The sequence below is a fragment of the Scatophagus argus genome, chromosome 17 (genome assembly GCF_020382885.2).
Source record: "Scatophagus argus isolate fScaArg1 chromosome 17, fScaArg1.pri, whole genome shotgun sequence".
Taxonomy (NCBI): Eukaryota; Metazoa; Chordata; class Actinopteri; family Scatophagidae; genus Scatophagus; species Scatophagus argus.
In genome coordinates, this window is record NC_058509.1 from 20,136,471 (window position 1) to 20,164,357 (window position 27,887).

Consider the following 27,887-nt stretch of genomic DNA (forward strand, 5'->3'; position numbering starts at 1 on the left):
AGTTTAAGCAGAAAAGTTGTCTTGTTTTATTTCTACTTTAAAGCTGCATGAACAGCTTTTTGGCCACTAGGGTGCAGCGGAACAGTAAGCACTATGCTGACATATTATTATGTAATAAAGTTGTTGATGGCTAGAATATTAGCAAACAGCTGACTATTTAATTTTAGGTGTTAACTTATTTTAACATATTTACGTATTACAAACTTAATTCACAAACTGAAATGGACTTATGGGAAGAAATCATAAAGTAAAGCTTAAACGCTGGCTTATTTTTCCAGTATTATGCAGGTTACACCAACAGATGAAATTTTTCCCAATTGTTATGGAACAGTAGATGTTCAAGCTTTCCATTATTCTTAGAACTTTTAGGGCCATTTTGGCTTTTAAGCTCAACTTGTCAAAGACAACAAAAGCCCCAGAACAAGTATGTAATTGAATTTTGAGAGCAGACCATGTTGTCTGCTGATTGTAATGTTAAATGAAACACCATGCTCAGTGTCATATGTTTGATTTATTTTTCTATTTATTTATGGACTACTTTGTAATACAACACATCATGCCATCATTTTAACGCCATTGCTTAGGGCCTCAAAACAACCATGAATTTGCTCCTGGACAATTACAAAAATAACCTTCTTCTTCGTCTCTCTCTCTTCTTCTTTATTTATTTAAATGGATTATTCTAAAACCTTAGTAAATGTGTGTGACATGTGATCATATAATGCATATGTTGTGCATTAGGAAAAGCAATGGACAAGATGTGTGTGATGCCGGATGCTGCTGGCTGTATGGGAAGAGACTGGTGGTAATTATTGTGGCACACTGTCCGCAGACGGCTCCATGTTAAGACAACACAGCCAGGCGGCAGCAACGCCAATACCAGACTGGCAGTTTAGAGGGCACTTCCTGCCGCAGGTCAACATATTTTGATAAGACCAATGGGCTTTTTACAGCACGCAGCTGCACACCCAGACCCTTTCTGAACACAAGCATGGCCATGTGGTACATTGCTAATGGTGGCCAGAAAATCTATAGAAAATCAAAGTGCAATACTAAGATAAGATAAGATAAGATTTTCTTTATTGTCCCACAATGAGGAAATTCACCTTGTTACAGCAGCAAGTAGATAGTGAAAAAACAGGTAGACATCGGTAATAGATAACTTAAGTAGTCAACTTAAGTTTCAGTAGTCTATCAAGATTGTTAGAAGGTTGCTAAAAAAGAGCTATTGACAGAGCTTTGACAGAATATTTAAAATGTATGTAGTAAAACAATTCAAAGTCGACTAACTTTCCATCCCCTACCAATCTCCCAAGTTGGTTATGTTAACACCAGAAAAGACTAAATAAGAAAATATTTAATAAATCATAAATATCCAAGTAACAAATAACTAGTAACTTATGACACTGCATGGTCTATTACAGCATACTATGAGTCCTTACTGTGACTATATGTAACCAATGTGTATTAAAAGTCAACCTTAAATTTAGACAAAGCATCCAACACTTTTTTGTTGTAAACTGTGATTCATTATAAGTCACATCTATAATATGTGGATATAGTGTATCAGAAAGCACTTTGCGTGTTTGTAAGTGTAGTCATAATTATAACTAACTATGAACGGCCCCTTAACACACTATGGTTCTCATCTTCATATGACGTTTTACCATAATTTCTCAATGTTTTGAACTCCCCAAAAAAATTCTGTTAATCTCCATTGTGCCATGATGGAGGCATATGTTTCCAAGACTAACCTCGCAAAACCCTGGCACATAAAAGTGTCTGAATGGCTCCCTATTAGGCTACGTTGGAAAAATTATTATGTTGTGAATTTCATGTGCTGTACTTCTGGAATTGCATTAGGTGGAATTGCATTAGGCAAAAGGTGAACTATAACAATCAATGTAACCACTTTTTGACATGCAAGACTTTATTTATTTATTTGTTTTTTTTTGTCTTTGATTTAATGTATATCTTGCTGTTTGTGCAATGTTGTGACAAGTTCAAACAACAATCCTTGAAGCACAAATTCAAACAGAATTTGACTGGGCTGAACTCAGTCAAAGAAGCATTGTTTAAATGTAACTTCAAAGTGCCCCATACCACTATATATCTACAGCAGTACCAGGCTGCACCGACAGGTTTAGAGCCTGTGAATGCTTACATGTGGCGCTTGCAGGTATGAAGTCTTCTTGAACTTGGATCATTTGTTAAAGCTCCCTGTGGCACTTCAGACTTTGGCAGGCATGACAGCTTCATACGGTGATCGAAGGGCCTGGTTCAGGGGCCCTGATAGGCATGTGATAGATATGCGGAGGTTGTTTTAGACATGTTGGCTCACATGAGGAGCTGCTGCATTCACAGCTAGCTTCAGAATAATAAAAAAATAAAATTAGAGTGTCCACCCTGGTATGTAGACTATGAACTAATGACCTTTAAAGGTATGGCAATGGGTTAAGCACACTGAGTTTTACAAGATCCACAGCCCAGTCTAGCAGTTATTGTGGTCATTTCAGGGTTAACAAGCACAACATAAAGGCGTCATAAACATCCATGTCTCAAAAAAAGAAAAAAGTCCTGACGAAGTAACCTTAGGAATGTATTATGACTGATGATAACTTACATTATGTGACAAATACAAACAGAAATAGGCCCTCACTGATCTATGAGTGTAATAATGAATTGGGTCCATAATTGCTTCTTAAACCAAACAAGATTTTGTCCGGTCAGCATGGACCCACCAAGAGGATCAAGGGGATAATATTATTTGACAGTTCAAGAGGTGTCAGTCTGTAAAACCTGCAATGAAACGTGCCTCATTCTGTCCATGGAGCTATTAACTCACTTTAAGAATTTCATTTAATAGTTTTAGTCTCCTAAATCAAATGCTTGTCCAAGATTCTGAGCTGAAACAATGATTATCATTTTTGAAAAATTTAAGCACAAAATTTTTAAAGATGCTCAAGAAAGCACTGATCAATATTTTTATATTAATAATGGATAACAGGCAACTGTCTAGAGCAAGAAAGCTTGGATAAACCCACCATAAACTGCACTCAAAGAGAAAAATAGACAAAGTTAGCATCTAACATAAAGAGCCAGAGGTAAAAAGAGAGTCAGTTTAGGAAAGGGACAGTTCACCTCAAAACCAAAAATACACATTTTCCTTCTTACTTGTATAGTGCTATTTATCCCTCTAGACTGTCTGAATGTGAGTTGCCAAGTTGTAAAGATTATTGGATGCAATAATGGCCCAGCTGGTGATCCACAGACCTTGTTATGAGCAGTTTCATGCAGGGATTATTTTCTGTCTAGTGAACCACATTGTATGACAGCACAGAGGGAAGCGCTCCATCTACTTACAGCTAGCTAACTAAGCTAGCTAACATTTCAGCACGGCTCATCTACACATGGATGTCTCATTCAAGCTTGTTGCGTTGCCCCAAGTGGCAAGAATGCAAAGGTTTAAAATGCTAAATATCAACTTAAAGCTGCACTAAGCAACTGCTTTGTACTGAAATTTCACTTCAGATATTGGCTGACCAATATGTTAGTTTAGTGAGCGGGCTCAGCATCAAGTAGCTTATGTCTGACCAACAAACCCAAAAGTTTACAATGATAGATGCAGAAAAGCAAGTTGGACCCAGTAAATGGATGGCATTTTTTCTTAATAGACCAGTTTTCAAACTTGCTGTCAGTTAAAGTTTTTGTTGACTTTGTTGACTGACCAATCAGCTAATCATCTTTTTCGGCGCTATAGTTAAATTTCCCTCAGGATCAATAAATTATCTATCTAGCCATCTATCTATCTAGTTTCAAGGTTAATCAGAGTAAAATCCGTCCTTAAATACCATAAAGTTGTTCAGGTCAAATGCTTTTGGGTTTTTGAGCCATGGTAAACAAAATTTAAAAAATGGAATGAATGAAAGTGTTGGGGAATTTGACAATGATAAGCAGTGGCAAAAAATGAATTAGGTTTCCATGACAGAGTGTGTGAGATGGAAGTGATAGTGACTGTGGATGGAAGCAGATGGAGCAGATGCTGCAACATTAACAGCATTGTCTGAACTTGCTGGAACACGGCAGCTGCCTTCCTCTAGGCTACTGCTTTCCAACCCGTTAACACACTGAATGTGGCTGGGATATACTTAGCTCTTTTACAGCAGTTGACATTATCACCCCGCCTCTTCAGTAATGATATACACATCTATATGTTGGGTTGACATAAGCTATATTTTACAGTGATCATTTCCTGCTTGATCACATTTTATGTCATAATTCTGAAGTGGTTGGCATTTATCACTCTGTTGAAGGATGAGACTTACAATTTAAAATCCTGTCAACATACATTCAACCAAAGGGCAAAATGTCTGGATCATGTTACATACTTAAATTAATAACTATGAAATATTTTAACTGTTTTACTCTTTTGCTTCTTTATACTCTGCAGATTAAGATTTTAAAACTTAATATGATGTGCACAGCTACTTCATGTTAGTATTACATTCTTTACTGTTTATAAATATTTTTTTCTTCCATGTTTCTGATTGTTGCCTGTATGATCCGTACTGAAATAGTGTAGCCTACTACGCTTTCAATTATACATAATTATCATATATAACAGCATCTACAGTTAAATTTGTTGAACCGACCTATATGTATGAACTATACAACTTTAAAATTAATTCATTCGTAATAGTTGTTTAACATTAAGTACTTTTTTAAAAATAATAACTTTAGAATTTTAATTGCAAACATTTTAAACTCACTGGTTTCAAAACATCTCACCAAAGGATTGTAGTTGAAAATTACCCAGCTGGCTACTTGGTCACATTACAAAAATGTTGATTAATATTCATTGTCCTTGTAAATGATAAGAAAGAAAGGAATACTTTGACATTTTTTTTTATTTGCAGACTGATACTGGTACTTTGTCTGTATGTTAAATATGAAATCAAGCCAGCAATCAGAGACTGACACAAATGGTGGCTGCCTGGCAACTTCACAGTGAGAGCAGGAGGTCTCTGGAGATGGAGGACGTCTCAGTTTATGTATGGATGAAACAAATGAGCTGTAATGTAATGTTATGTTTGGAGGTGCTGGTGAGCCAATATTGGGACATGTAGCCAAGCTGCCTGTTTCCCTGCTGTTTTCAGTGTTTATGCTAAACTAAGCTAACTGTTAGGCTACCTGGCCCCTGATTCACATTTAATACAGACACATGAGAGTGGTCTTAAAGAATCAGAACTGTGAATGCATATTTTTTTACTTATGGCAGAGTATTTTTACTCCTTGATATCTGTACTTTTACTTAAATGCATAATTCTGAGGGAATTAATTGAGGAACTTTCAAGGCAACACAGAATGAATTAATTGGCAACTTTGTGTATGGGCTAATCTATAAAAAGTTTAAGTCTTTTTTTTTTCAAGAATGCCAAAGTAATTTCAGCTTCTGACTTATTAGGAGTTGCTGTTATTCTTTGTCTTACAGGAAACTAACAGTTTTTTGGGTTTTGGATTGTTGCTTGGTCAAAACAAGACTTTAGAAGACATTCAACATTATCAGTGTACAGTTTACTGGTGATCCCCAACACAGCTTCATTTAAGCTAATTCAAATGTCCACAGAGAGGAGGAAAACATTTGAAGAGTTCAAAACTGCAGCAACAGTAAAGAATTAATAACAAGGTTGGGGTGAAACCTGATTTTATTGCACAAATGAGACAGTCAGTTGGACAGATTTAGTGTACTTATATGATTTTACTTGTGGCACAGTCATGCAGTGGTTAGCACTGTCGCCTCATAGCAAGAGGGTTCCAGGTTTGAATCCCGGAGTGGAGTGGAGTTTGCATGTTCTCCCTGTGCCTGCATGGGTTTTCTCCAGGTACTCCGGCTTCCTCCCACAATTCCAAAAACATGCACATTAGGTTAATTGGCTACTCTACATTGCCCCTAGGTGTGAGTGTGAGAGTGTGTGGTTGTCTGTCTTTGTGTGTCAGCCCTGTGACTGACTGGCGACCAGTCCGGGGTATACGTAGTCAGCTGGGATAGGCTCCAGTTCCTTCGCGACCCTGATGGATAAGCAGTATAGAAAATGGATGGATATGATTTTATGATTTTACACATAAAGATCAATAAACACAACAGAAGTACTGTTTAGCCTGTGAAAAGAGTTGCATAATAACTGTAGTCTGTAACACTGAAGGAACATCTAAAATCTAGGAAATAAACAATGTCAGCAGGTGTCAGTAGGTAGGTCTTAGTTTGGGTTGGAGACTAAACAATGAAACTGTGATGTGTGCTGTGCAGCCGGCAGAGAATGTGGAGGCCATTTGGAACCAGCAGAGTGTGCTATAAGCTAAACGATGATGCTGTGATCCTGAACTGAGGTGGGCTCCGTCACTGTCAGGGTTAAAGGTTTGATTCACATATGTACTCAGATACCAACAATACCATACTCATAATGGTACACATGAAATATGTCTGTCAGATACAGTAGATGTTATGTTAAACACATAAAGAAATCAAGGTTATGAATGAGTTCAAAGAGCCACATTTAACTGAAAAAATAAATAAATAACAACTTCATGACACAATATCATTTTCCATTCCCTTTAGTATCCATGTTATGTACTAATCAAAAAGAGAAGGTCTGCAGCTCTGTGTCTGAAAGTTCATTTTTGAAATTGCAAACTGTAGTTTAAAACAAAACATAAACAAATAAATAAATAAATAAAAACACCAGTTCATTTACTAGGTTCTTCTGGAGCTTTCAGTACCATCTCACAAATCTGTGCTTTTCAGTTCATCTCTTTTTTTTGTTTGTTTTTTAACTCAGCAAACTCCAAAAGCTCATAAGAAAACCAAAAGTTAAAATTTTTCTTGCTGAGTTATTATTTCTCATAACTGTGCACACACATCTTGAGAATAGAATAGGCTGCCGATACATTTTACAATAAAAGAACTATCTACTTTTACCAGTAATACAAACATCCAACAGATTCTTCTGGGTTCACCAGTTAAATCTAAGACTTTTTAAGATTTTTTGATACCACACAGAACTGTGTTTAATAGCTATTTCATGGTCTTGCTAATCATGTCTATGTTTTGTATTATAGAAAACCATATGGATGATGTATTTATTTATTATTATTATTATTTGATTAATTCATCTATTTTCAGTCTTTCCTGGTAGTGTGGTGTAATTTCTATGTAAGTTGTGATGAGCTAAGGTTATAGTATGCACTGCAATATAATAGCATGAAGTAGTCATGTTATGCTTCCATTAAGATTGAAAGAAAAGCAAGATACAGCTGTATTAAAAGGATACAACTGGTTAAGGGCCTGTAAGCTATAGAAGGTAAAAACTGTAATTGTGAAACTGTTTTATGGTAGTGAAACACTGCCTATGGTAGTTATACACTGTGAATGTAACCTCATTGTAACTGCTGTAAACCTGAAGAAGAACATTTGTTGTAATCCGGCATAAAACAATTATTTAAAAAAAAAATAGCACAGGAAAAGGCTTGGAGATAATGGTGTCTGCTACCAGCCGAAACTTAGGCCAAAAACTGGAAGGCAGCCCAGAGAGGCACATGAAGACTGTGTACCGAAGCTACTGGTGTAACCTGCACACAGAAGTGCAGCCCAGAGAAGCACATAAAAAACATAACGGTGCACTCTGCACACAGAAGCCGTGCAAGACATACCGGTGTAACCTGTGCACAGAAGCACATGAAAAAATAATAAATAATGAATAAACAGGTGCAAGATGAGGTCAGTGGAAAGTCCCCAGAAAACCTAATGGTGTAAAAGATACCACCCAATTCAGGACAAAAAGAGAAACCTATTGGTGTAAATAAAACAAAGTTGGCAAAGGGATGGACAATAGGCGTGGAAAGGTCCAAACCTTAAGCTGAGGTATATAATGTGAAGCCACCAGTCATTCTGAGAGAGACCCTTCATGTGTACCTAGTGTGCTTTGTGAATGGTTTTTCCCTTTTTTGCCGGCATTAAAGTCTTTGCTGCTCAGAATCCTGTCTCCTGTTGATGATTCTACTGGACTTCGAGGGAAGATTTTCCAGAACAATTGGACACAGCTAAAACTTAGAAATTACTGTGGTGTGGCTTTGAGTCTCTGCTCTGAGCCTACATGACAGTAGTATATAACAGTAATTACTACTGGTATAACTAATTAAAATAATGGATCCTGGACCTGCATAGGTGGCAGAAAATGGATTGACTAACCAGTTAAAATGATCAGTTCTCATAAGTTTTTGGTATGATCAGCACTTGTCCAGTAAGATGAGCTGCTGTGAACTGAACAGCTTCCTGCAGCACCATCCGCTGCCATTGAATGGTGCTTTTACGTTAGCTGTGTAACATATCCTGACCTGGCAGCCTGCTATCCCATACAGAAACATTTTATAATGAACATTACTGTGCACAGCAGGCAAGAGACATGATTCATGACTTTAAAGATCATTTAACCCATTCTAATTCTTGTTTTGCAGAAACTGATTTTGGTGCTTTAAATCCTGCAGGCAGTGCAGGCTGCTGGCAGATTGTGTGTTACAGTCACCATCCTGTGGTGAGGATGAGGCAATACACTCAGTATTGATATTCAGATTGTTTTCATGCCGTTCATTTCTACTGTAGTTTTAATAAAACTACTTAGTGGATGTCCATTATCAAGGATCAGCTGACACCCTGCAGCCAATCAGCAGACCACGGCATAATGAACAGTCAAAGGACAAACAGATGAAGCGATAATGAGGTCCACAAGGCCTTCCAACTCTTTGACTATTTAGACAATGTGTACTATTAACATGTCAATATTTTATTTTTAACATCAGTTATTATCAGTGTATTGTGAAAACCCTTGTATAAAATGGATGCATTTAGTATGTAATATTCTCCTGTGCCTTTAATCAATTTCCTCTACACTTTTTCCTTTTGGGCAACTAATTACTGCATTCTGAAGTACATATGCAGATGTTGGTTCTCAGTCATCCAGTTCATAGTAGCTGAAATGCTAGAAGCAAAGATACCCGCTTCTAGCACTTCATACTTTAACATACATTTCTAATCTAACCAGTTCATTTTACTTCACCTCATTTAGAAGACTACATGAGGTAAATGATGTGCTGCTCCACATGAAAACTGTGGTTATGATAAGGTTTTGGAGTGTCCTGGTAATGTGTTGCACATGTAAACATCTTATTCTGGTTTCAGAAAGATTTACTGCCCAGACTGTTAAACAAAATACAACTTAGAGGTCCATTTACCGCTTTTTCCAGAGGTAACCATTTGCTAATAAAGAGCACGTTGCTGGTGGAAAGTCCCTAAAAAGCTAGCGTTTTAATTTCATTTTTGTCACAGATTTTGATGAGAGATGAGAATTTTGTGCTGAACATTTTCTTTAAAAAGCAAGCCACCACTTCATTTGGTCTTTACAGGTTTTAATTTTGCTGACAAAACTTACTTGACATTACATTTCTACAAATCTATTGGAACTCATCACATGAAACAAGCAACGGGCACAAACAGAAGACAACTCAAATGAACAAAGAATAACATTTTACAAGGTGAGCCTCATCCACTTGCAGCTACTTCAAATGGGTAGTGCTGGGGGAAATCATGGATGACTTTCAGGGCTTCATTATACAGCTCTAAATCTGAGGGAGAAATGGGCAGAACATAAGTCACAATATAAGTCACCACAGATGGATGCCGCTGTAGTCATCTGTATGTAACGGACAATAAAGAAAAACCTACCAAAAGGAACGCCCTTGTCCTCTCGTAGCATGTTGTATGTGGTGGCCATTATTGCTCCTTTGTTGGACACCATACCAATGACCTCCACAACACCACTCAGCTCTTCTTGAAGCTGAGAAAATAAAAAAAACATAACTGGAATTTAATACCATTATCTTGTTGTTGACTGTAGTTGTGCTAAAGCCTTAGTAACACAAGTAAACTAAAGAGAAACTGCACATGTATTACACATACGACGCATGCTACATCAGTGTTGGTCCTAATTTACTTTCAGAATTATCACACTTTTGTAATCATGAAAAGAATGTTATGTCTGTTGCACAGAGATATTTTTTTTTTTAACTAAGTTGCCACAGCGTTTCCTATCCATATTTATGGAAGTGACACATTTCACCCAAAACAATTCTATGGATTATAATACAAATCAGTATAGACAAATATAACCGATTATAAACATTTCTATATTGTTTCACATAATAAAAGCACCGAGCAAAGACATTTGACATGTCATTTCTGGATACCCTTTCCCGTTGCAATCGCAATATGGGAGACAAGTTAAAACATTCTGTCGATCCAGCTGAAATATTTTTTCATTCATTTCATTTTTTTCACCCAGATGGTTAGGGAAGTCTTTGACAAAGAGAAATAAATGTTGTTAAACGAACTTCCGGGTTCATAGAAGATCAGCGTGTATTTATTTTGGGGGAAAAAAACAGCTGCGTCCGTGATGTGAAGGTAACACACGCTTTACTATAATTGTAGAATACCTTGAAAAACAAGCTGGTTTACGTACTTTCCTACTTAAATATTATTTTTGACTGCAAATAATTAACGTTACACTCCCCAGATCATCTACAGTTTATTAACATTTTAGCGTACTCACAGGTTCGTTAAGTTCAACTGTTGCAATCTTCCCTTCTCCGTCCGAGACAGTGAATGTTTTTCCTGTCGGGTGTACCTGGCAGAGCGTAAGAGAAACACTTCATGTATCGCTGAAGTTGAACGCAACTGTAACAATTCAACCTAGCCAGGAGCAACACTTACCTTTTCAACACGTCCAACGAAGCAGACCGGTCTGCTTATGTGCTGCGACAGCATGGAACAGTTTATTCTTGGTTTTGGAACATCCAGTATGCCTGCCATCTTAATGATTTGCTGTTTTGGCGTTACTGGACTCGGGACAATGCAATATCGCGCGGGAAATCCTTAGTTCCATATTTTTATTTAACACGGAAGCCCAGCCGGGCGGGGTACCGACATTAACATAAAAAAATCTTCGGGGCTTATAACTACGGCAAACCCAGCACTTCAAATCGAACGCCTCCATCTGTCACTACGACATATCCTTTGTGCTCTAGCATTTCTTTCCCCAGAAACATCTACCAATACTTCCGCTACGCAGCATAATTTGTAGAAGAACTATAGGCGGCATTTATTGTTTCTACACGAACCCGGACGAAATCGAGACCAGTGATGTCAGCATCATAACATAAAAATACGTATGATATTGACCCAACAAAGTGCCGTCGGAAGATTAATGAAGTTACATCCTGTAGTTTAAAATAGTTAGCGAAACTAACACTTAGCAGAGTCGAACTGAGCTAAACTGAACTGAGCCATACTAACTGAAACTAAAACAGTAGAGAACCATGAACTGACTTGATGGCCGTATTCTGAACTTCATGACAAGGCAAAACCACAGTAAGACCGTCATTATCACATAGCTTTATGAGTTGAGCGTTAAAATAAAAAAGCATTTGAAACCATAGCCAGACATTTGATTTGTTAAGTATAAAAACTGCTATGCGTTTGGCGACATTTCGAGTTAAGGGTACACAGTTGATTGTGATGATGAAAACTGTTGATTTATTTGAAATGAGTAAGTAATTCTTTACCATTGCTGTAACGTTAGATGTCTCTACGAAGTCGTTTTTATACAATCTGACTACAGCATGTGTCAGTAAAGTATCTCACAATCAAAATTGTGTCGTTGATTTTTTTTTTTAAGAAGGAAACTTGTCTCCACCAAATGTGGCTTTAATGTAGAACTGCTTTCAAATTTGTTTATAGATTTATAAATGTAGTCATATCCCAGCAAGAGAATTTCTGATTTCAAATTTGCACTTTGAGTGTAAGAAATGAATAATTAATTAATGATGTGACTGTTGTTCTAACTCTTCATTTCTTCTGTTTGCAGAGAATAATCATGTTCAACTTCCTTGGACTCCGTAAAGACTCAAAGAAGTCAGCATCTGAGAAGGAAGTAGATGGAGGGTTTGTTATAGTTGGTGAGAAAGAGTTTTATTTTTATTTAACTTTTTTCCAATACAAATGTTTCAATGCAAAGGTTTTGTTGCCAAAATTCACAATTACTGTCCTGACTGTGACTGTGAATGAGTTGATATAAGAGGAAATGTAAGCACTGGGGGGGTAGGGTGCTCCACTGTTGGGCTGCTCGTCTCATGATCACACATCGCCGTGTGATGAAATCTGAATGTCGCATTTCACAATTTCCTTAGAGCGCATGGCTTTTTTTTTTCTTTCAAAAACTGAATAATTGTTATCCTTGAGTGTTTTTCAAACAATGACTAAAAACTCATAGTCCCCACACTCACATCACCACTGTCATCTCTTCGTCAAGGTGTGCAGATCACTAGATAACCCCATATACAGCTACCTGTTGTCAGATTATTGAAATTCCATACTTAGGTCGCATGAAGGCAAACTCCATTCAATTAGGAAGACCATGAGAAGCCTCTTCCTTTCTGGTGGACCACCATGGTACCTTATTTCAGAAAAAAAGTATTCTAGTTAATCCGGAGAGACAAATAATTTTTTGGTCCAGTTTGAATTGTGTCATGAATTACACATGTGACATTTGTCATTTAAATTGATCATATTTCAACTCAAGAAAGTCACAGAAGTATAAGACTGTAATAATTAAAAAGACTACACATCAAACAGTGGTGTGACTAACTTCATCTTGTTGAACACTCACCAAAAACCATAACAGCTGGTCCTGTAGTCATGCTAGCTTATCATCTCAACCCGTGAGTTAAGACAGCAGACGTTTTTAAATGACTCAGGCGTTTCAGCCCCTGAAGTAAAACTTAATTGGCAGTTGAGATATATTCTGTTGTTCATAATAGCCTCAACATTGCGTAACGCTGGAAAAGCCATCCGTATTTTCCTAAAACCACACCAATCCACACGGATCAAGGTTCATCCTAGATAAAACTTTATTCTGCTTGCAGTGTCATTTCCTTGTCATGGGTTTAATTGGAAGTGCTGGTGGAACTGACACAGATGGTCAGGAGCTGCATGTTATTTTTGGCAAAGGAGAACCAGTGTCAGAGCCAGGCAACCAGCTGAGCTCACAGACGTTCTCTATAAACTCCATGCTTTCAATTTAGTCATGTCCTCTTATCAAAGATGGCCTTATAATTAGCAAGGTGCTGGTGAATAGCTGATAGAAACTCAAACATGTATCCCAAATCCAGCTCCATCAAAGGAGGTTTCATTAGAGGCAGAGGATACTTTGAAGTGTTCCAGAGTACATTTGTTCTGAAGCGTAAAGTTTTCTTTTTTTACTCTTGAAGCCTTTCAGCTGAGCAGATGTCCAAAGCTGGGCTGTAGGTCCTGTGCAGGCTAGAAAACAGGTGCTCAACACTTCACTGTGTCAGGCAGGCTGTGGAGAGTCCCAGCAGGGTGGGGGTTTTGGGCAGTTCTGCCATGGCAGTGTCACTTCTTTTCTGTCTGTGTTTATTTGTTCAGATAGAAACCACTCTTGTCTGTATGACAGCTTCAAAAAAATGAAGACAGCCCAGTGACTAAAATAAATGTTGGCACTGTATGCTTCTGCAAAACACAAAATATAAAGTGCTTAATGTAATGCTGATAAGTAGACACAACAAAGCTGAAGCATTAAAACCAACAATAAAAGAATTATAAAAGCCATTTAAAAAAACAAATGCATGTTCTAAAAATAGAAAAATGCAAATTTCAAAATAGCGAATAAAGTGATTTTAAAATATTAACAATCTCAAGCTCTAACCCTAATATGATGTGGTTTTCAGGTCTAGAGCTTAAGGCCCACACAACAGCTCAGTCCCTTTCAGATTTTTACTTTATTTTGACTCTAATGGGAGGGATAATACAGTTTTAACAGTTTAGTTGGACTCTGTTTTCTTTTTTGTCATTTCAACCAATCTGCTGTTTTCCCAATGAATGGATTATTTGTTGGGTCTGTTAAATAGTCGAAAAAAGTGAAAATGATGCTCATCATTTACTAAATGCGACGTGTCTGATGAACAGTTCAAAAGAGATATTCACATTGCAGTGTTATATGGGGCCCTTCTATGTGGAGTTTGCATGTTCTCCCTGTGCCTGTGTGGGTTTTCTCCGGGTTCTCCGGCTTCCTCCCACAATACCAAAAACATGCACATTAGGTTAATTGGCTACATTGCTCCTAGGTGTGAGTGTGAGAGTGTGTGGTTGTTTGTCTTTGTGTGTTGGCCCTGCGATTGACTGGTGACCAGTCCAGAGTGTACCCCGCCTCTTGCCGTAGTCAGCTGGGATAGGCTCCAGCTCCCCCGCGACCCTGACAGATAAGCGGTATAGAAAATGGATGGATGGATGGATGGATGTTATAACTGTTGATGAAAGCAGTGAATTATTTGTTTGAAAAAAAAATTATGAATTGATTATAGAAAGAGCTGCCAACTAATTAATTAATAGTGGACAAAGGATGCTGTAACACAGGAGGCAAGATGGTGAAAGCTAGCTGGTGTGTGAATGGGTCCAGGGGCCTTGGCACATCATCTCTGTGCACATTTCCTGTAGACAGGGTTCAAAAGAAACCCATCTGATTTAGCCTAAGTGCTTGTACTCAACCATAACAACCATAAGAGTTTTGGACTGTGGTGGTTCCCAGTATTTGGTAAATGATACACTTGTATGCAGTTTGAGTGTTTGAGTGTGGTGGCAGGACAGGCTCCAGTCTCATGTTATTATTTTGTGGTTGTATAAAGAACAAAGCCTAACTCAGTTATTCAACAAGTAGTTCAGAGTTCAGATGCAAACATACGGACTCTGTTACCGAACTGAGGAGCACATCCAACAGCAGTGTTTTCAGGAACTGGTCATTTGACCGTGTGCACCGGTGTAAAAATGCCCATGAATTGTTTAGAAAAGGAACCTCGATCGGACAGATGTGGGCATTGTAAAAATACTCTTTTTAAAAACATTGAAGGTCCTGTAGCCAAACAAAGCTTTTCAGCTTTGTTAACAGAAACAATGGTGCTAAATTGGATTTTCTGCTGCTTTGACTTAATGAGTGCTTTAAATTTATTTAAGTCTGTCTTGAAACCATCAGGCACCCATTGGAGCATTCAAACAGTTTTTGCTTGCTGTTATCATTCTTTGAAATTGTGTTACTATCCCACCACTGCAGATCCGTCTCAAGTATCTCGTATTGCTGAATCCTCATGTTAGCGATAAATAGAGTTTGGCACAGAGTGAGGACTGAGGACCTCTTGCTGGTGAACAGGAATAGGGCTACAGTAAATTAATCAACCATTTGAATAATGGATGAATCCTTTTGGTCACTGGGTGGTTCCAGCTTCTTTTATATGAACCATGTGTCTTTTCTGTCACACTTTGCTCTGTGGGATATTACAACACAGAGATGAAACTGACAGTGAGGTTAAAAAAAAAAATCAGTTGAATTTGAAAGTGTTTCGATCCACATGACGTACAGATTGTTTTCCTTTTAATTCTTACATGCGGTAAAATATATGTAAGTATAAATATGGTTGGCACGTCCCCCTAAAAGCCGCAAAAAAAGGATTTCTTGACACAAACAATGACAGTGGGTATGAACATGGCAAACAATTGGTTAGAAATGTTATCTGAGCTGATTTCAGATCAGATGATTGTAGGCGTGATCTCCGTGAATCCCTGAGGAAAGTGCTAGCCTTCCGCTGGGCGAGCTGCTGTGGAGACACATGGAGCTGAGAACAGAGACAGTGACATCGGTGTGGACAGCGTCAGGTCGGCTCAGCAGCAGTGCCTCTGCTCACTCAGTGTTTGGACTAACAATAAATCAGAGTCCCGCAGATTTTGTTTGAGTTTTCTGGCACATCTGTAGCTCTCAGTATTGTGTGAACTTTCCATTTAATCAACAGTTACAGTGTTGTGTTGTGTGGACAATATGCAGCTAACCTGTGCTGGGCGATCACAGGGTAAATGAAAAATAGCCAGGGAATTGTGTTGGCTCATTCCCAGCAGTCTTAATGCTTTTTTAATCCATTAATGTGATCAGAAAGCCACTGGTGCAGCACAACTAATCGCCCCCATTGACCTGATTTGTGCTGAAGAAAAATAGTTACTGTAAATCAATTCTCAGCACTTCTTTTGTTGTGTTACAGTCCTACTTGAAGATCTGAGAGGCCAAAATACACATTATGAAGAAAAGCTCATTTAACAGAGATTTAAGATTAAGAGTGAGATGCGTTGTTGCAGTATTTCAGTGTTTAGTTGTGAGGATGGTGACAGCAGACCTGTTACAATAACTACTTTTTTTGGATGATATATTTTCCCAGAAATAATAATAATAATTGCGATGAACAATATTATTCAATTCAGTTTATTTATGTAGAGCCAAATCAGATCAAATGTTATCTCATAACACTTTCCAAACAGAGACCAAACTCTTATTCTTAAGAATGTTTGTGCATTAAAATTGTAAAAATGCATCATTAAAATATCCTAAATAAATAAAACAAAAATAAAATAAAACCACACTGCTAGAACAATAAATCTAATGGACAATTGGACTCTTTTAACAAAATTCACCCTTAAATAATGATTTGACAGATTGATACAGTCATTCCTTCCTAAACTGTTACTTTTCATTTTGTTATATCTGAGATCATTAATAAGCTGATAAAAAACATAACATCTTCATGTTTAAATGTATCAATATTTTCTTACACCCCTAGTGCAATAAGTTGATGTAATGTATTGCAATAAATGTAATTATCATGACAGGCCTGCAACTTGTAAGATTTAGTTGATGATTCATCCTGTGGGAAACATGAATACGTGTACAAGACATTTCTCTTTGAAGCAAAAATGTCAAGCTCAGGATGCTGCTCGAGTAAAAGTCAGCAAAAAACACATCTCATCGTCTTGGAGCCCTGAAGGTCTGCATTTATGCCTACTTTTGAAATTTAGGATACTGCACAGAGTGGCTGGGTTGGTAAACCTGAACTCTGAAATGCTGGGCAGTAGCTGTCGGTGTACAGGATTACAGGGTACCAACGTTAAACTTGAAATTTTTGCTTAAACGTATCATTATGAAATCAGTGTTGATTGCGTAATGTACAATGTGTAGAATACTGACACTGTCACAATCACTCAAACAATTAATTGTTTGGTAAAAAATAGAGATGGAGAAAAAAAGAGAATAAAATGTCTGTCACAAAATCCTCCAGGGCAGGACAGCAACTCGTTGCCGTCAGTCCAACATGGTCAGTTCAACCCACAAATAATCGCACTTCAGTTGCAGTTTTGTTAACTGACTACTTTCAGATTAAGTTACTTCCTTAACTTCATAAGGGTCATACTTGGGCTGCAACTAGCTGTTACTTTCATTTTCATTTTCATCTTTTGTCCATCTCTGAAATGATGAATTTTTTGGTCAAAAATGGTCAGAAAATAAGAAAAATCAGAATTTCCTAGAGCACCAGCTGACATCTTTCAAGCAGCAAACTATCATACTTTGAAAGGCTGGAATGAGTCTTTTTAATTAAACACTAATCAAAACACTTGTCCAATCATTTTCAGTTTGACTGAACCATGGAGCCAGCGTTTTTGCATGCGGCCAATTTATTCCAAACCGCATTCACTTTATTCATAATGCTTTACATTCTGATACTGCAAGGAGCGGCTGATTTCCGTGCAGTTCAGTGCAGTATGAAAACCAGCTGTGGTGATGAAGATTCGATAACCGAAGAACTGGTCCGAACATTGTTTAAATGATTTTATGAATTTTAATTGGTGAGAAATTGTGTTCTTTTAATTCATGTTCTATTAAATTGTCAATAAATGTCATGCCTGATGCATTTCTTGTGCAGGAGAGACAGCTGATGAACAGAGGAGGAAGATGCAGACGGTGAACGTCGCACAGCTGGCGACAAACGTCATAGTGCAGCCATCAAAGGTGAGCTTCTTAAGGGTTTCCATTGATGAAATAAACCTGGGGCAATGTGATCAGCGTCGTGAAGGTCAATAATCACAGCAATTAGAGGAAGAAAACTTATAGTTTTTAGAGCAGGAAACAGTCTGGAAGTCATATTTTTCCCCTCATATCCTGACACTGATTCAGCCTCGAGACCTGTTTGGATCCCAGCTGGGCTTGTCCTGCATGGCTCATACAGAACGATCTCCACTGCTGTGATGTTGACAGGTGCTGGGCTGAGGCTTAGCCAGCATGCCAAAATGTGCCATTTCCATTCACCACGCTGGCTTTAGAGCTGAGCTACGACACAAGACTTCAAAGAGCTCTGCTGGCCATCTGATTGTTGTGACATTTACTTTTTGAGCCTTAATACTTCAGTGTTAATTGCTTAGTTTCTAATTAAGGACATTTTTGCTGTGTGTGTGTGTGTGTGTGTGTGTGCGTGTGCTTGTGCTCGTGCTCATTTGGCCCATATGGCATCCTGGAGTTACCACATGGCTCATCCCTTCAGTGTTAATCACAAAGTGTAACAGGAAGCACTGAGATGCAGCATCATTGTAACCTTACTCTAAAGCATACATGTGCAACACACACACACACACACACACACACATACCTAAGGACAGGTGCTGAGTCAGAGTGGAGCAAAACATGAAACAAACAAATGAACGGCTTGCACGCTGCAGGGATCCAGTGTTCACTTATTTAATGCACCAGGTGGTGCATATTGGATGTTTGTCATGCTCAATCACAGACACAAAGTGTTATAGAATATCGCGTTCTAAAACAAGTCATAAAAGTGCTCTAATCTTACACCTCTGTCGACTTTGTCAGTCACAGTACTTACTTACATACCGTCCTCTCTGACCATAATGTCCATTATTCAACACCATAACTCTTTAAAAGAAGGGCAGATTGTGACCATATTTCACATTCGGTCAGATACTGCATTGGTGACACTTTTGGGTGTCCACCTTGAAACTGTGCTGATTGTGGAGATTTACTGAGCTGTCGACTGAAGATGCGTGTGATGCATCGTTGTTTTAGAATGTGTAGGTTCTTTGGAGCGACATCCATATTTGAAAGTGTAGTCCACCACAAGCTCATTGGTTTTGATGTTTCATTGCGCTCTGGCCGCCCATCTTGAGCCGGGGTCTGCTCCGAGGTTTCTGCCTTCTAAAAGGCAGTTTTTCCTCACCACTGTCGCCAAGTGCTTGCTCAAGGGGAAATGTTGGGTTCTCTGTATTACAACTTAATTAAAGAGTTTGGCCAACCCTGCTCTAATTGGAAAGTGTGATGAGATAACTTTTGTCGTGAATTGGCGCTACATAAATAAACTGAATTGAAACTGAACTGGCAAAATCTGAGCCAGTGTCACGACGGGGTTTGATTGGATTTGAATTTAATAAAATGCTCTTTGGAATCCACTCATCAAATTTGCTGTGTTCTTCTACAGTACTTATTCTTATCTTCTTCGGTTTACCTTTCAGCATTTGCAGTTAAATTGTTTCACTGTCTAATTTGCCAGTTACATTTATTTGCAAACTTTTGGTATCCTTCATTAAGGGACAGTGTCAGACTTAAATGCGATTCTTGAGTGTAATGTCTAAATGTGCTGTATAATGTTTAAGAGCTCTACGATGTGCACCTGTCACATTAGAAATGAATGTGAGGCATTGAGTGACATGATTGACATGTTGTAAAATAGATAAATTAATGTATAACATTTCACAATGAGCAATTTTCTGTCAGCATTCCTGCCTTGTCTTATTTACATTGACAGCATTGTTTTTTTTGCTGTAGTCATTTTTTAGATTCTCCATAGCTCTCCATTATAACAATCTGTTCCTCTTGACTGAAATAAGCTACGTGCAGTTGGTCAAGTTTGTGTGGAAGAATCAAATGATGCATCAAATGGCCATTTTTATGGGAATGCACAAGGGGCTGTTGACAAAGAAAGTTGATAACCATCATTGTGATGCTCATTTTCTGTGTATGAGTGTGAATGTGTGAGGAAGGAGAATATAAACTCATTTTTGCAGGTAATTTCATACATTTATATAGTGAAAATGCTTTAAAAGGTGCAAGCTAATCTGTTACATCAAATGTTGGAAAATCGATTGTCAAGCTTGCTGACTCTGAATCAAGCTTTGTGACTCATGGGGTGCTGTACACTCTCTATTGAGCACCCACCACTGTAGCTACATCTGACATGCATCAAAACACCCACATCCATTGCTGTCTGTTTAAGCTCACGTGCACTCTTTTCACATTTAAGAAAAGCACCGAGGCGAATGGAAAGTTTTTCAGCTTATGTATACAAAGATATGAAGGAAAATATGAGCAGAATTCACATTGTTTTTATTACCAGCATAACAAACTTTCACAGACATGGTTCACAGACGCTCTGTGTTGGAGAGTGGAGGACTGAAAACATGACCTGATGCTCCACCCTCCCTGTGCTCCAGTCCCACAGGAACCCTCTGCCTCTTAATTGCAGAGGAATAACCATTTCCTGTGACATCTTCTCTGCATTTAGTGTCGCATTTGCCTTTAATTACATGTTAAAGCACAAAACAAAGTCTTAGAGCTGCTGCTCAGGATGAGTTTCATATCCATGCCTGCTCTAGTCTGAAGGCAGTGTATGCCACAAGAAAAGAGCACTTTCTGTGCAAGCAACCTCAGCTTCAATGAAAAACAACATGTAGAAGAAAATGTTTCTCTTCAAAGGCCAAGAGTGAGAACGCAGTGCTGTGTTTACCCTCTAACCAATGAGCTTGGATGGATGTTGGATGTTCCAGAAGTGAAGGCTGGTGTCTGGCTGGTGCACTTTCAGTAATTTTAATTTAAGTTGTACAGGTTTATGGCAATACCAATACCACAGGTAATTCTTCCAGTTAATCTTCATTTCACAGAAGAAAGTGTAATTCCACGATGAGAATGAGAGAATAAATGCGTTTTAATGTTTGATGTTATAATCTTTATGGAGTTCCCACTCCCAGCTCGTCAGCAGCTTGGTGAGTCGTCCTGAGCTTCAAAATATGATACTCTCCTAACTCCTCTAGCATCACTTTTTCGCTTTTTCCATTGTCAAGTTAGCAATAATAAATATGCAACTTTCAGTTAGACTTTCAAAATAAAGTTTAGTGACAAACATTACACACAGTAGGACTGTACTGTTCTCTTGGGGATGCACTGAACCAACTTTTCTGGCCTCATACTAGAATACTACCTAATACTGTCTACTTACACTGTGTACTGAACCTGTACCAGTACTCTCATGTTGGTTTTGGTCATTGGTTTTATGTTTACGTAAGAGAAGATGGGGTCAGAGATTGCTGTGGCACTGCAAATTATGGCAACTGTTTGTGACAATGAATGTAACAAATAGCTGAAACACAACATTTTTTAATAGGCCATTCTTTGACTGATGTGCACATTCATAAAAAATGCTTCTCATTTGGCAGGTTTATGGCTTTGGCAGGACTATGCATATTCCCTCAGCAATGTCAAGACATCTGAAGAATGATTCAAATGAAATGAAATTTGCATGTCAGAGTTTCCAAGAGGTGAACTCTGTGCAAAAGAACGGCACAAACTTCTTAGTGACCTCGCTGATGATGGAAGATCCACTCAAGTAAAGTGATTTTGGTTTGTTGAGACCAAGCCCTGAGATTTTCTTATCTGATGTCACTATGCAGGAATTCTTAGTCTTGCTCCAGACACTTATTTAATTTGTTGACTAAGCAGGCTCTTGCTTACTTACTGCTATATTAAAATTTCACCTCAGCCCTACAGAAAACAATCAAAGCAAAGCAACACAACAGTGCGACATGCAAATCTAGTGTTTTAGTGGGTAAGATTCTTGAGATTTGAACAGCAAGTACCAACAAACAAACAATTACAAAATTCAGTCAACACACCAATTAAGCCTCATGCTGTCCCACTGATGGATAGAAACAGTATGAGTTTTTTACATTGGCAAATATCCAATTGATCCAATCCAGTAAAATATTTTGTCCAAAATTGATTATGACATCCACAAATACTCACAAACTGTTGTTTTGTTGATTCAGACTAGCTGAAAGATGCCCATATCTTCCACATCTTTTCTTTCATATCTTGAGTTTGCATGTGGCTATCAGTAATTTCTAGACATAAAAACGCCTGCTGCATTCCAAGCGTTCGATTGACACCTCAATTGTACCAACAGGAACTTGCATGTCCTGTCCACAGCCTACAATAGGCAGTGAGCGTCTACACTGAAGGGTTCCTGTCCCTCTTGCTTTGTGTAAAGACTGAGGTTAATTGCTCCCAATTTAGCCAATGACTGGTGTGTGCAATTCTGAAAGTGACCATATTTAGCTTTAATAGATTTTATAAAGCCATAGAAAGTAAGTAAGTTTACATAGTTTTCTGTGTGCTGCTTGTTATATTGACTGCTTTTCAACCAAAGCATTTGTTTTCAACAGTTATGTGCACAAAGTCTAGATTTAAGAAATGAAAAAGCACTATAATGTGTTTATCCTTTAGTTACTCTCAAGCATTGTACTTTGGTTTCCAAACTGACTTTCTTTGAGAAATGCTTAGACTTACAAAAAAAAACAATGCATAAAGCATTTTCTGTGATATTATTTTATTCAAATTTGATCTCGGTAAGGCTAAATACTGTGGTCCCACTGTGTTTTTCAGCTAACATGTTCCAATTATAGGTTACCTGCAGACATCTTTACGCAAAAGAATATTTAGGTGAGAATTAAAACCTTCTAATTCAGGATGTTCAAAATAACTCAATACCAGTAGCATAGTGATGCTGATTGTTGGGTAAAACAATTCAAAGTATTACCTTTCAGAAGAGACCAAAACCACGCATGTGCTCTGTAATTCAAGAATAGCTTTCAGTTTACTTTAGGTATGCCTGGAATGAGTCTTTTTAAAGGCACAGTAAAAGGTTTTAAATCACTTTTGTGCCATCTGCTCATTGTTTTGGCAAAGAAAATATACATTTCAGCTAATAAACAAGTATGTGAATCCCCCACATACAATTTAAGCTTAAAAGTAAACAGCATTCTACCACTTCATGTACACCATTACAGCCACAGTACAGTCTCTGTAACATACCAACATGCCTGCACTTTCTGACATTACAGCTAATTAGCAACAGCATGTTGGACTGTGCGGCACGGTGGTGCAGTGGTTAGCACTGTCGCCTCATAGCAAGAGGGTTCCAGGTTCGAATCCCGGTCTGGGCCCTTCTATGTGGAGTTTGCATGTTCTCCCTGTGCCTGCGTGGGTTTTCTCCGGGTTCTCCGGCTTCCTCCCACAATACCAAAAACATGCACATTAGGTTAATTGGCTACTCTAAATTGCCCCTAGGTGTGAGTGTGAGAGTGTGTGGTTGTCTGTCTTTGTGTGTCAGCCCTGCGATTGACTGGCGACCAGTCCAGGGTGAACCCCGCCTCTCGCCCGTAGTCAGCTGGGATAGGCTCCAGCTCCCCCGCGACCCTGACGGATAAGCGGTATAGAAAATGGATGGATGGATGTTGGACTGTGCATCTTATTACATAGCTTTACACAAAATAAACCTAAAAGACTTTGTGTGCTCATAATTAAATTGTACAAAAGTAAATATCTAAAACACCTGCTATGCATACATACACAAGTTGAACTGAACAAACAGTGATTATTTTGCTATTCTTAAAGCCTTATCAGAGTAAATGTGAAGATGGCCTCATGATGATATTATGAAGCAGGCCAAAGAGCCACCAAATCAATATTCAGTAAATGTCATGGCTCTCAAGCTATAACAATATGCTGTAAGACTTGTTTTTGCTCCTACTTCAGAGTACAAACACTGCTTTACCTGTCTACCACAGTGCTTGCATACTGTAATAATTCCTCATAAATAAACAATAAACTTTCCTTGAGCTGAGAAAGACACTAGCGGAAGAAAAATTACTGCTCATATTCATTGGAGTGCTTGCCCTGGAGGACAACCCAGAAGCTAAAAAACTTTTTTTAGCCTATGCGCCAGGTGAGCAGTTCTCTTTGGATTGAACAGGCGCCATCTTTGCATCTGGTATCTAGTCCTGTTTGTACATTTATGATTGAGTGTATGATTGAGTGAGGCAAACACTTGTACTAAAAATGTTCAGCTGATGTCATCCAAGACATCAACCAAGACTCCATCCAGCAACTTATTCAACTAGATGCAGTGCTATTATAACTAACTTAAACAATATATCAGTAAAAAAGCAAATACATACAATACATAGTCTTCAGAATTCCAATTATAACAACCTGTCATGTTTGTCTTTTGTAATTTATGATGTTTATTGCATGTTTCTCTCTCTCTCTCTTTCATCCTCTCTGTCCTGTCTACCTCTTCTTCTCCTTCACCCAGCCGACTATCAGCAGGATGGTTCTCCCTTGCAAGCCGGGTCCTGCTCAAGGTTTCTTCCTGTTAAAAGGGAGTTTGTCTTTGCCACTGTCTGCTTGCTCGGGGGTTCAGGCTCTAGGTTTCTGTAAAGCACCTAGAGACAATTTTGATTTGAAAAGGTGCTATGTAAATAAATTGAAATTGAAATAAATGAAAATAGATCACATGAGCCAACGCACTGTCAACATTCATTTTGAAAAACCAATGTGAAATGTTAGCCGTGTAAACAACAGCTGCTTACAGAAGCCTTACAAAATGGAACAAAATACAGGCAAGTTGTCATCAGACTGTTGTTGCTGTCCCAACCACATACGTCAGCGTTCAGCATTCTTATTATTAGTGTTAAAGCAAACAGAAAAATAAAATACATGTGAAGGTATGTAATGCTGGGGCTATGCCAGTGGGCAGGACTCAGGACTGTCTGATAACACTTTAAAATGAATTTTATTGAAACTAAATGATTAAAAGTTTAATGCGAATGTCCCAAAGTTATCACAGTATGCACTGTTAAAAACTTTGATTTGCGAGTGTCTTGTTGATGTACAGTGTTGTGCAACAGTGCAGCGCACAAAGGCAGGACAGTGGCTCATCAGCTGGGGCGGATCTTTTAAGAATCGTATAAAATATTGTTTCTTTCTTTCAGAAATATTGACATTTTTGTTGTAAAGCTCTTCCCATGCTGCTTGTGGGTTAAAAAAAAGTAGGATCACTGTATAAAGAGACTAGATGACCAAATGTTTGTCTAAATTGACATTAATCTTATGTCTCATTGTCCTCTCAGTCATCCTGTCCAGGTCCAGCTTCACCCACCGACTCAAAGCACCCTACAGCTTTAGCTACTGCAGCGCCAACAGCAGGGACTTCGGCAGCAGTGGAAGCTGCTTCGACTCTCCCAGATCTCCTCGGGGACGTTCCCTTCACTCTGGCTCCTCATGTCCTGGCCATGCAGGCAGGGTTCCCCCTAATTCCAGATGTGCTGCTGTCCCGAGACATAAACTACAACCTGGCTAGTTTTCAGTATGACTTCACTTTAGAAAACTCTGTGCTCCATAATGCCTAGTCCGTTTTCAGTTTTAATACTAGGACTGTCATCAGGACTTCACATTGTTGGGAATAGCCCAACAGCATATTGACAAATGTGGTTCTGTAGCATTATGAAGATGTAAAAGCTGAATAAAATGTAATAAACATCAAATAAGTAGTAGAACTGAGAAGCACTGAAAAAGCGATATATAGACTCATACAAAAATAATCCCTCTCAATCATCACTTATGACCCACTAAAAATATGTGGTGGTGTCTGTATCTGCAGGGACCCTGCCCTCTGCCTGTATATTCTTAGTATTTTTGCTGTGTGCAGGATGTTTCCGTGAGTGAAAGATTCTGAAGAAAGATTGTTGATTGTTGGGTCTCCAAATTGCCATCATCCCAAATCGCCGATAAATGACCCACATCCTAATGGTGTGTTTACAAACAGCAACTGACAATTGCTGCATATTATGCAAGTCCTTTTCCATTTTCTACTTTCAGCGTAGAGGCAATGAAATCAAAGGCATTTGATTTGGGTGTTAAAGAGTCCAAGACAAGTTCAGGCCAGATTTTTCTAGATCCCTGCAATGAACTTGTAGAGTAAAATATGTTTATTATATGCGAATGGAGGCCCAAATTACGAGAATAAGATTGAGGTTGTTCTAAATTAGTGTTATTGTATATGGGATGCTATTTCAAATGGTACGAAAGAAAGACTTTTTTTTTTTTTTTTTATAGGTTATTTAAGGGTGGGGCATCTTGATGTTAAGGCAATAATGCTGATCTAAATGTAGCACTCGGACAAGAAATTACCTAGCTCCTGCTGAGTTAAACCCAAGTCTTCAGACGAATCAGTGGATGGAAACGACTAATTCATCTTTTGAATCATCTATTTATGTACAAACTTCAACATGTGGAGCATGTTTGAATGATCAAGTGAAAAATGTATGGTAAGACTATTTTTACTAACTACAGCCCTCATGTAATTTAATATGGTATGATTTATATTATTAACATTACATGTAGCGAAAAAACTTCTTCATACAACTTATGACTATCTGACAACAGTTATACCCCACCAATCATTACCACTCTTGAATTTTGTTCCTTGAACATGGCCTTTGTTCCAGCATATTTTTCTGCCAGCGTTACTGTATCATTTATTTGATCTGCATTTCAGTTGTTCTTTGCTTTCTTGTGTTTATGGCCTACATTATTCATTATTTTTTAAGCCATGACAGCATGTACTGTACTCAACACAGGTCTAAAGGATTAAGCTGTATGACCACTTGTTACATTTAAACATTAAATGGTGTGGAAATCATATCTCTTTTAATTTATATTGTGAGCGCTGTATTACTCCACATATGGTGAAATCACTTGGTATTTGTGTTCAGGATTGACCTTACACAAACTGAAAAAGGGTTGATGCTGAGTGGCAAATGGCAGAGCGGAGTGACGAGTATATGTTATATTCCACAGATACTGAATTTATAAGAACTGTGAAGGTTATTTCAGCTCCTCCATTTTTACCCGGGATTTGTTAGCACTCCGCTTCTACTTATTCATGCTGGTTATTATTTAAGTCATTTCCTTTCATTTTCAGTTATGGTTCTTAGATAAACCAAGTTACAATCTATTTCTTGATTAGATTCCGGAATTAACATCTTTACAAGACTGATTTCCTGTTAAGTTAATTATACTTTATTATTATTTTAATTAAACTATATTTTAGAATCAAATTCCTTTTAAACATCCAGTGTGTAGGATTTAGTGGGATTTTTGGGCATAAAAGAATATATAGTATGTCTATATAGTGGCAGAAGCTGAATGTACTATTCATAATTATATTTCCATCAGAGTATGATCACCTGAAATAAGTTTTGTAAATAATTGTTTTGTTTTGGTACCTTCAAATGAACCTTTTATATCTACAGAGGGAGCAGGACCTCTTCAGATAACACCACCCTGTGTATGCAGTGACACAGAAGGGTTTTTTCAGGTTTTTAGCAGCCACCGTAAACAAGGGTGAGATGAGGGGTGTTCAGCTGGTTGTAGATGACACTAAATTCTACACACTGGAACTTTAAACCAACTTATTCCCTGAGTTCACTTAACGTGTTCAGTTAGTTGTGACTGTGGATGTAACTTACTTTCTGAATAAAGTTGAAGACCACCGTTATATGTGACTGTTTATCATTGGTTATGATCACATTAAGTAAGTTTGTGATGTTATAAGAAGAAATAATATAAGAAATATAAATAGACAAATTTACCGTATTTAATCATGTTTTTTGTACTTCAAAAATCATTCAAGATTCACTTTGTTATTATACAACATTCAATTGTGTAATGATACAGTACAATCCAGATTCCAAAAAAAGTTGAGATACAGTGTAAAAC

General features: G+C 38.0%; 2 protein-coding genes across 2 annotated transcripts; one reads left to right on the forward strand and one right to left on the reverse strand.

Moving 5' to 3' along the window:
* Window positions 1-9,442: 9,442 nt before the first annotated feature.
* On the reverse strand, window positions 9,443-10,982 carry rpa3 (replication protein A3). The gene is made up of 4 exons (XM_046417868.1): window positions 10,820-10,982; window positions 10,659-10,733; window positions 9,776-9,887; window positions 9,443-9,675 (listed from the first exon to the last, which is right to left on the reverse strand). Exons 1-4 carry the CDS (start codon window positions 10,916-10,918, stop codon window positions 9,593-9,595), a joined length of 369 nt encoding a protein of 122 aa, XP_046273824.1. The 5' UTR covers window positions 10,919-10,982; the 3' UTR covers window positions 9,443-9,592.
* Window positions 10,983-11,183: 201 nt separating this feature from the next.
* On the forward strand, window positions 11,184-26,808 carry umad1 (UBAP1-MVB12-associated (UMA) domain containing 1). Its single transcript, XM_046417867.1, has 4 exons — window positions 11,184-11,476; window positions 11,973-12,063; window positions 17,914-17,999; window positions 25,238-26,808. Exons 2-4 carry the CDS (start codon window positions 11,982-11,984, stop codon window positions 25,514-25,516), a joined length of 447 nt encoding a protein of 148 aa, XP_046273823.1. The 5' UTR covers window positions 11,184-11,476; window positions 11,973-11,981; the 3' UTR covers window positions 25,517-26,808.
* The last annotated feature ends 1,079 nt before the right edge of the window (window positions 26,809-27,887 follow it).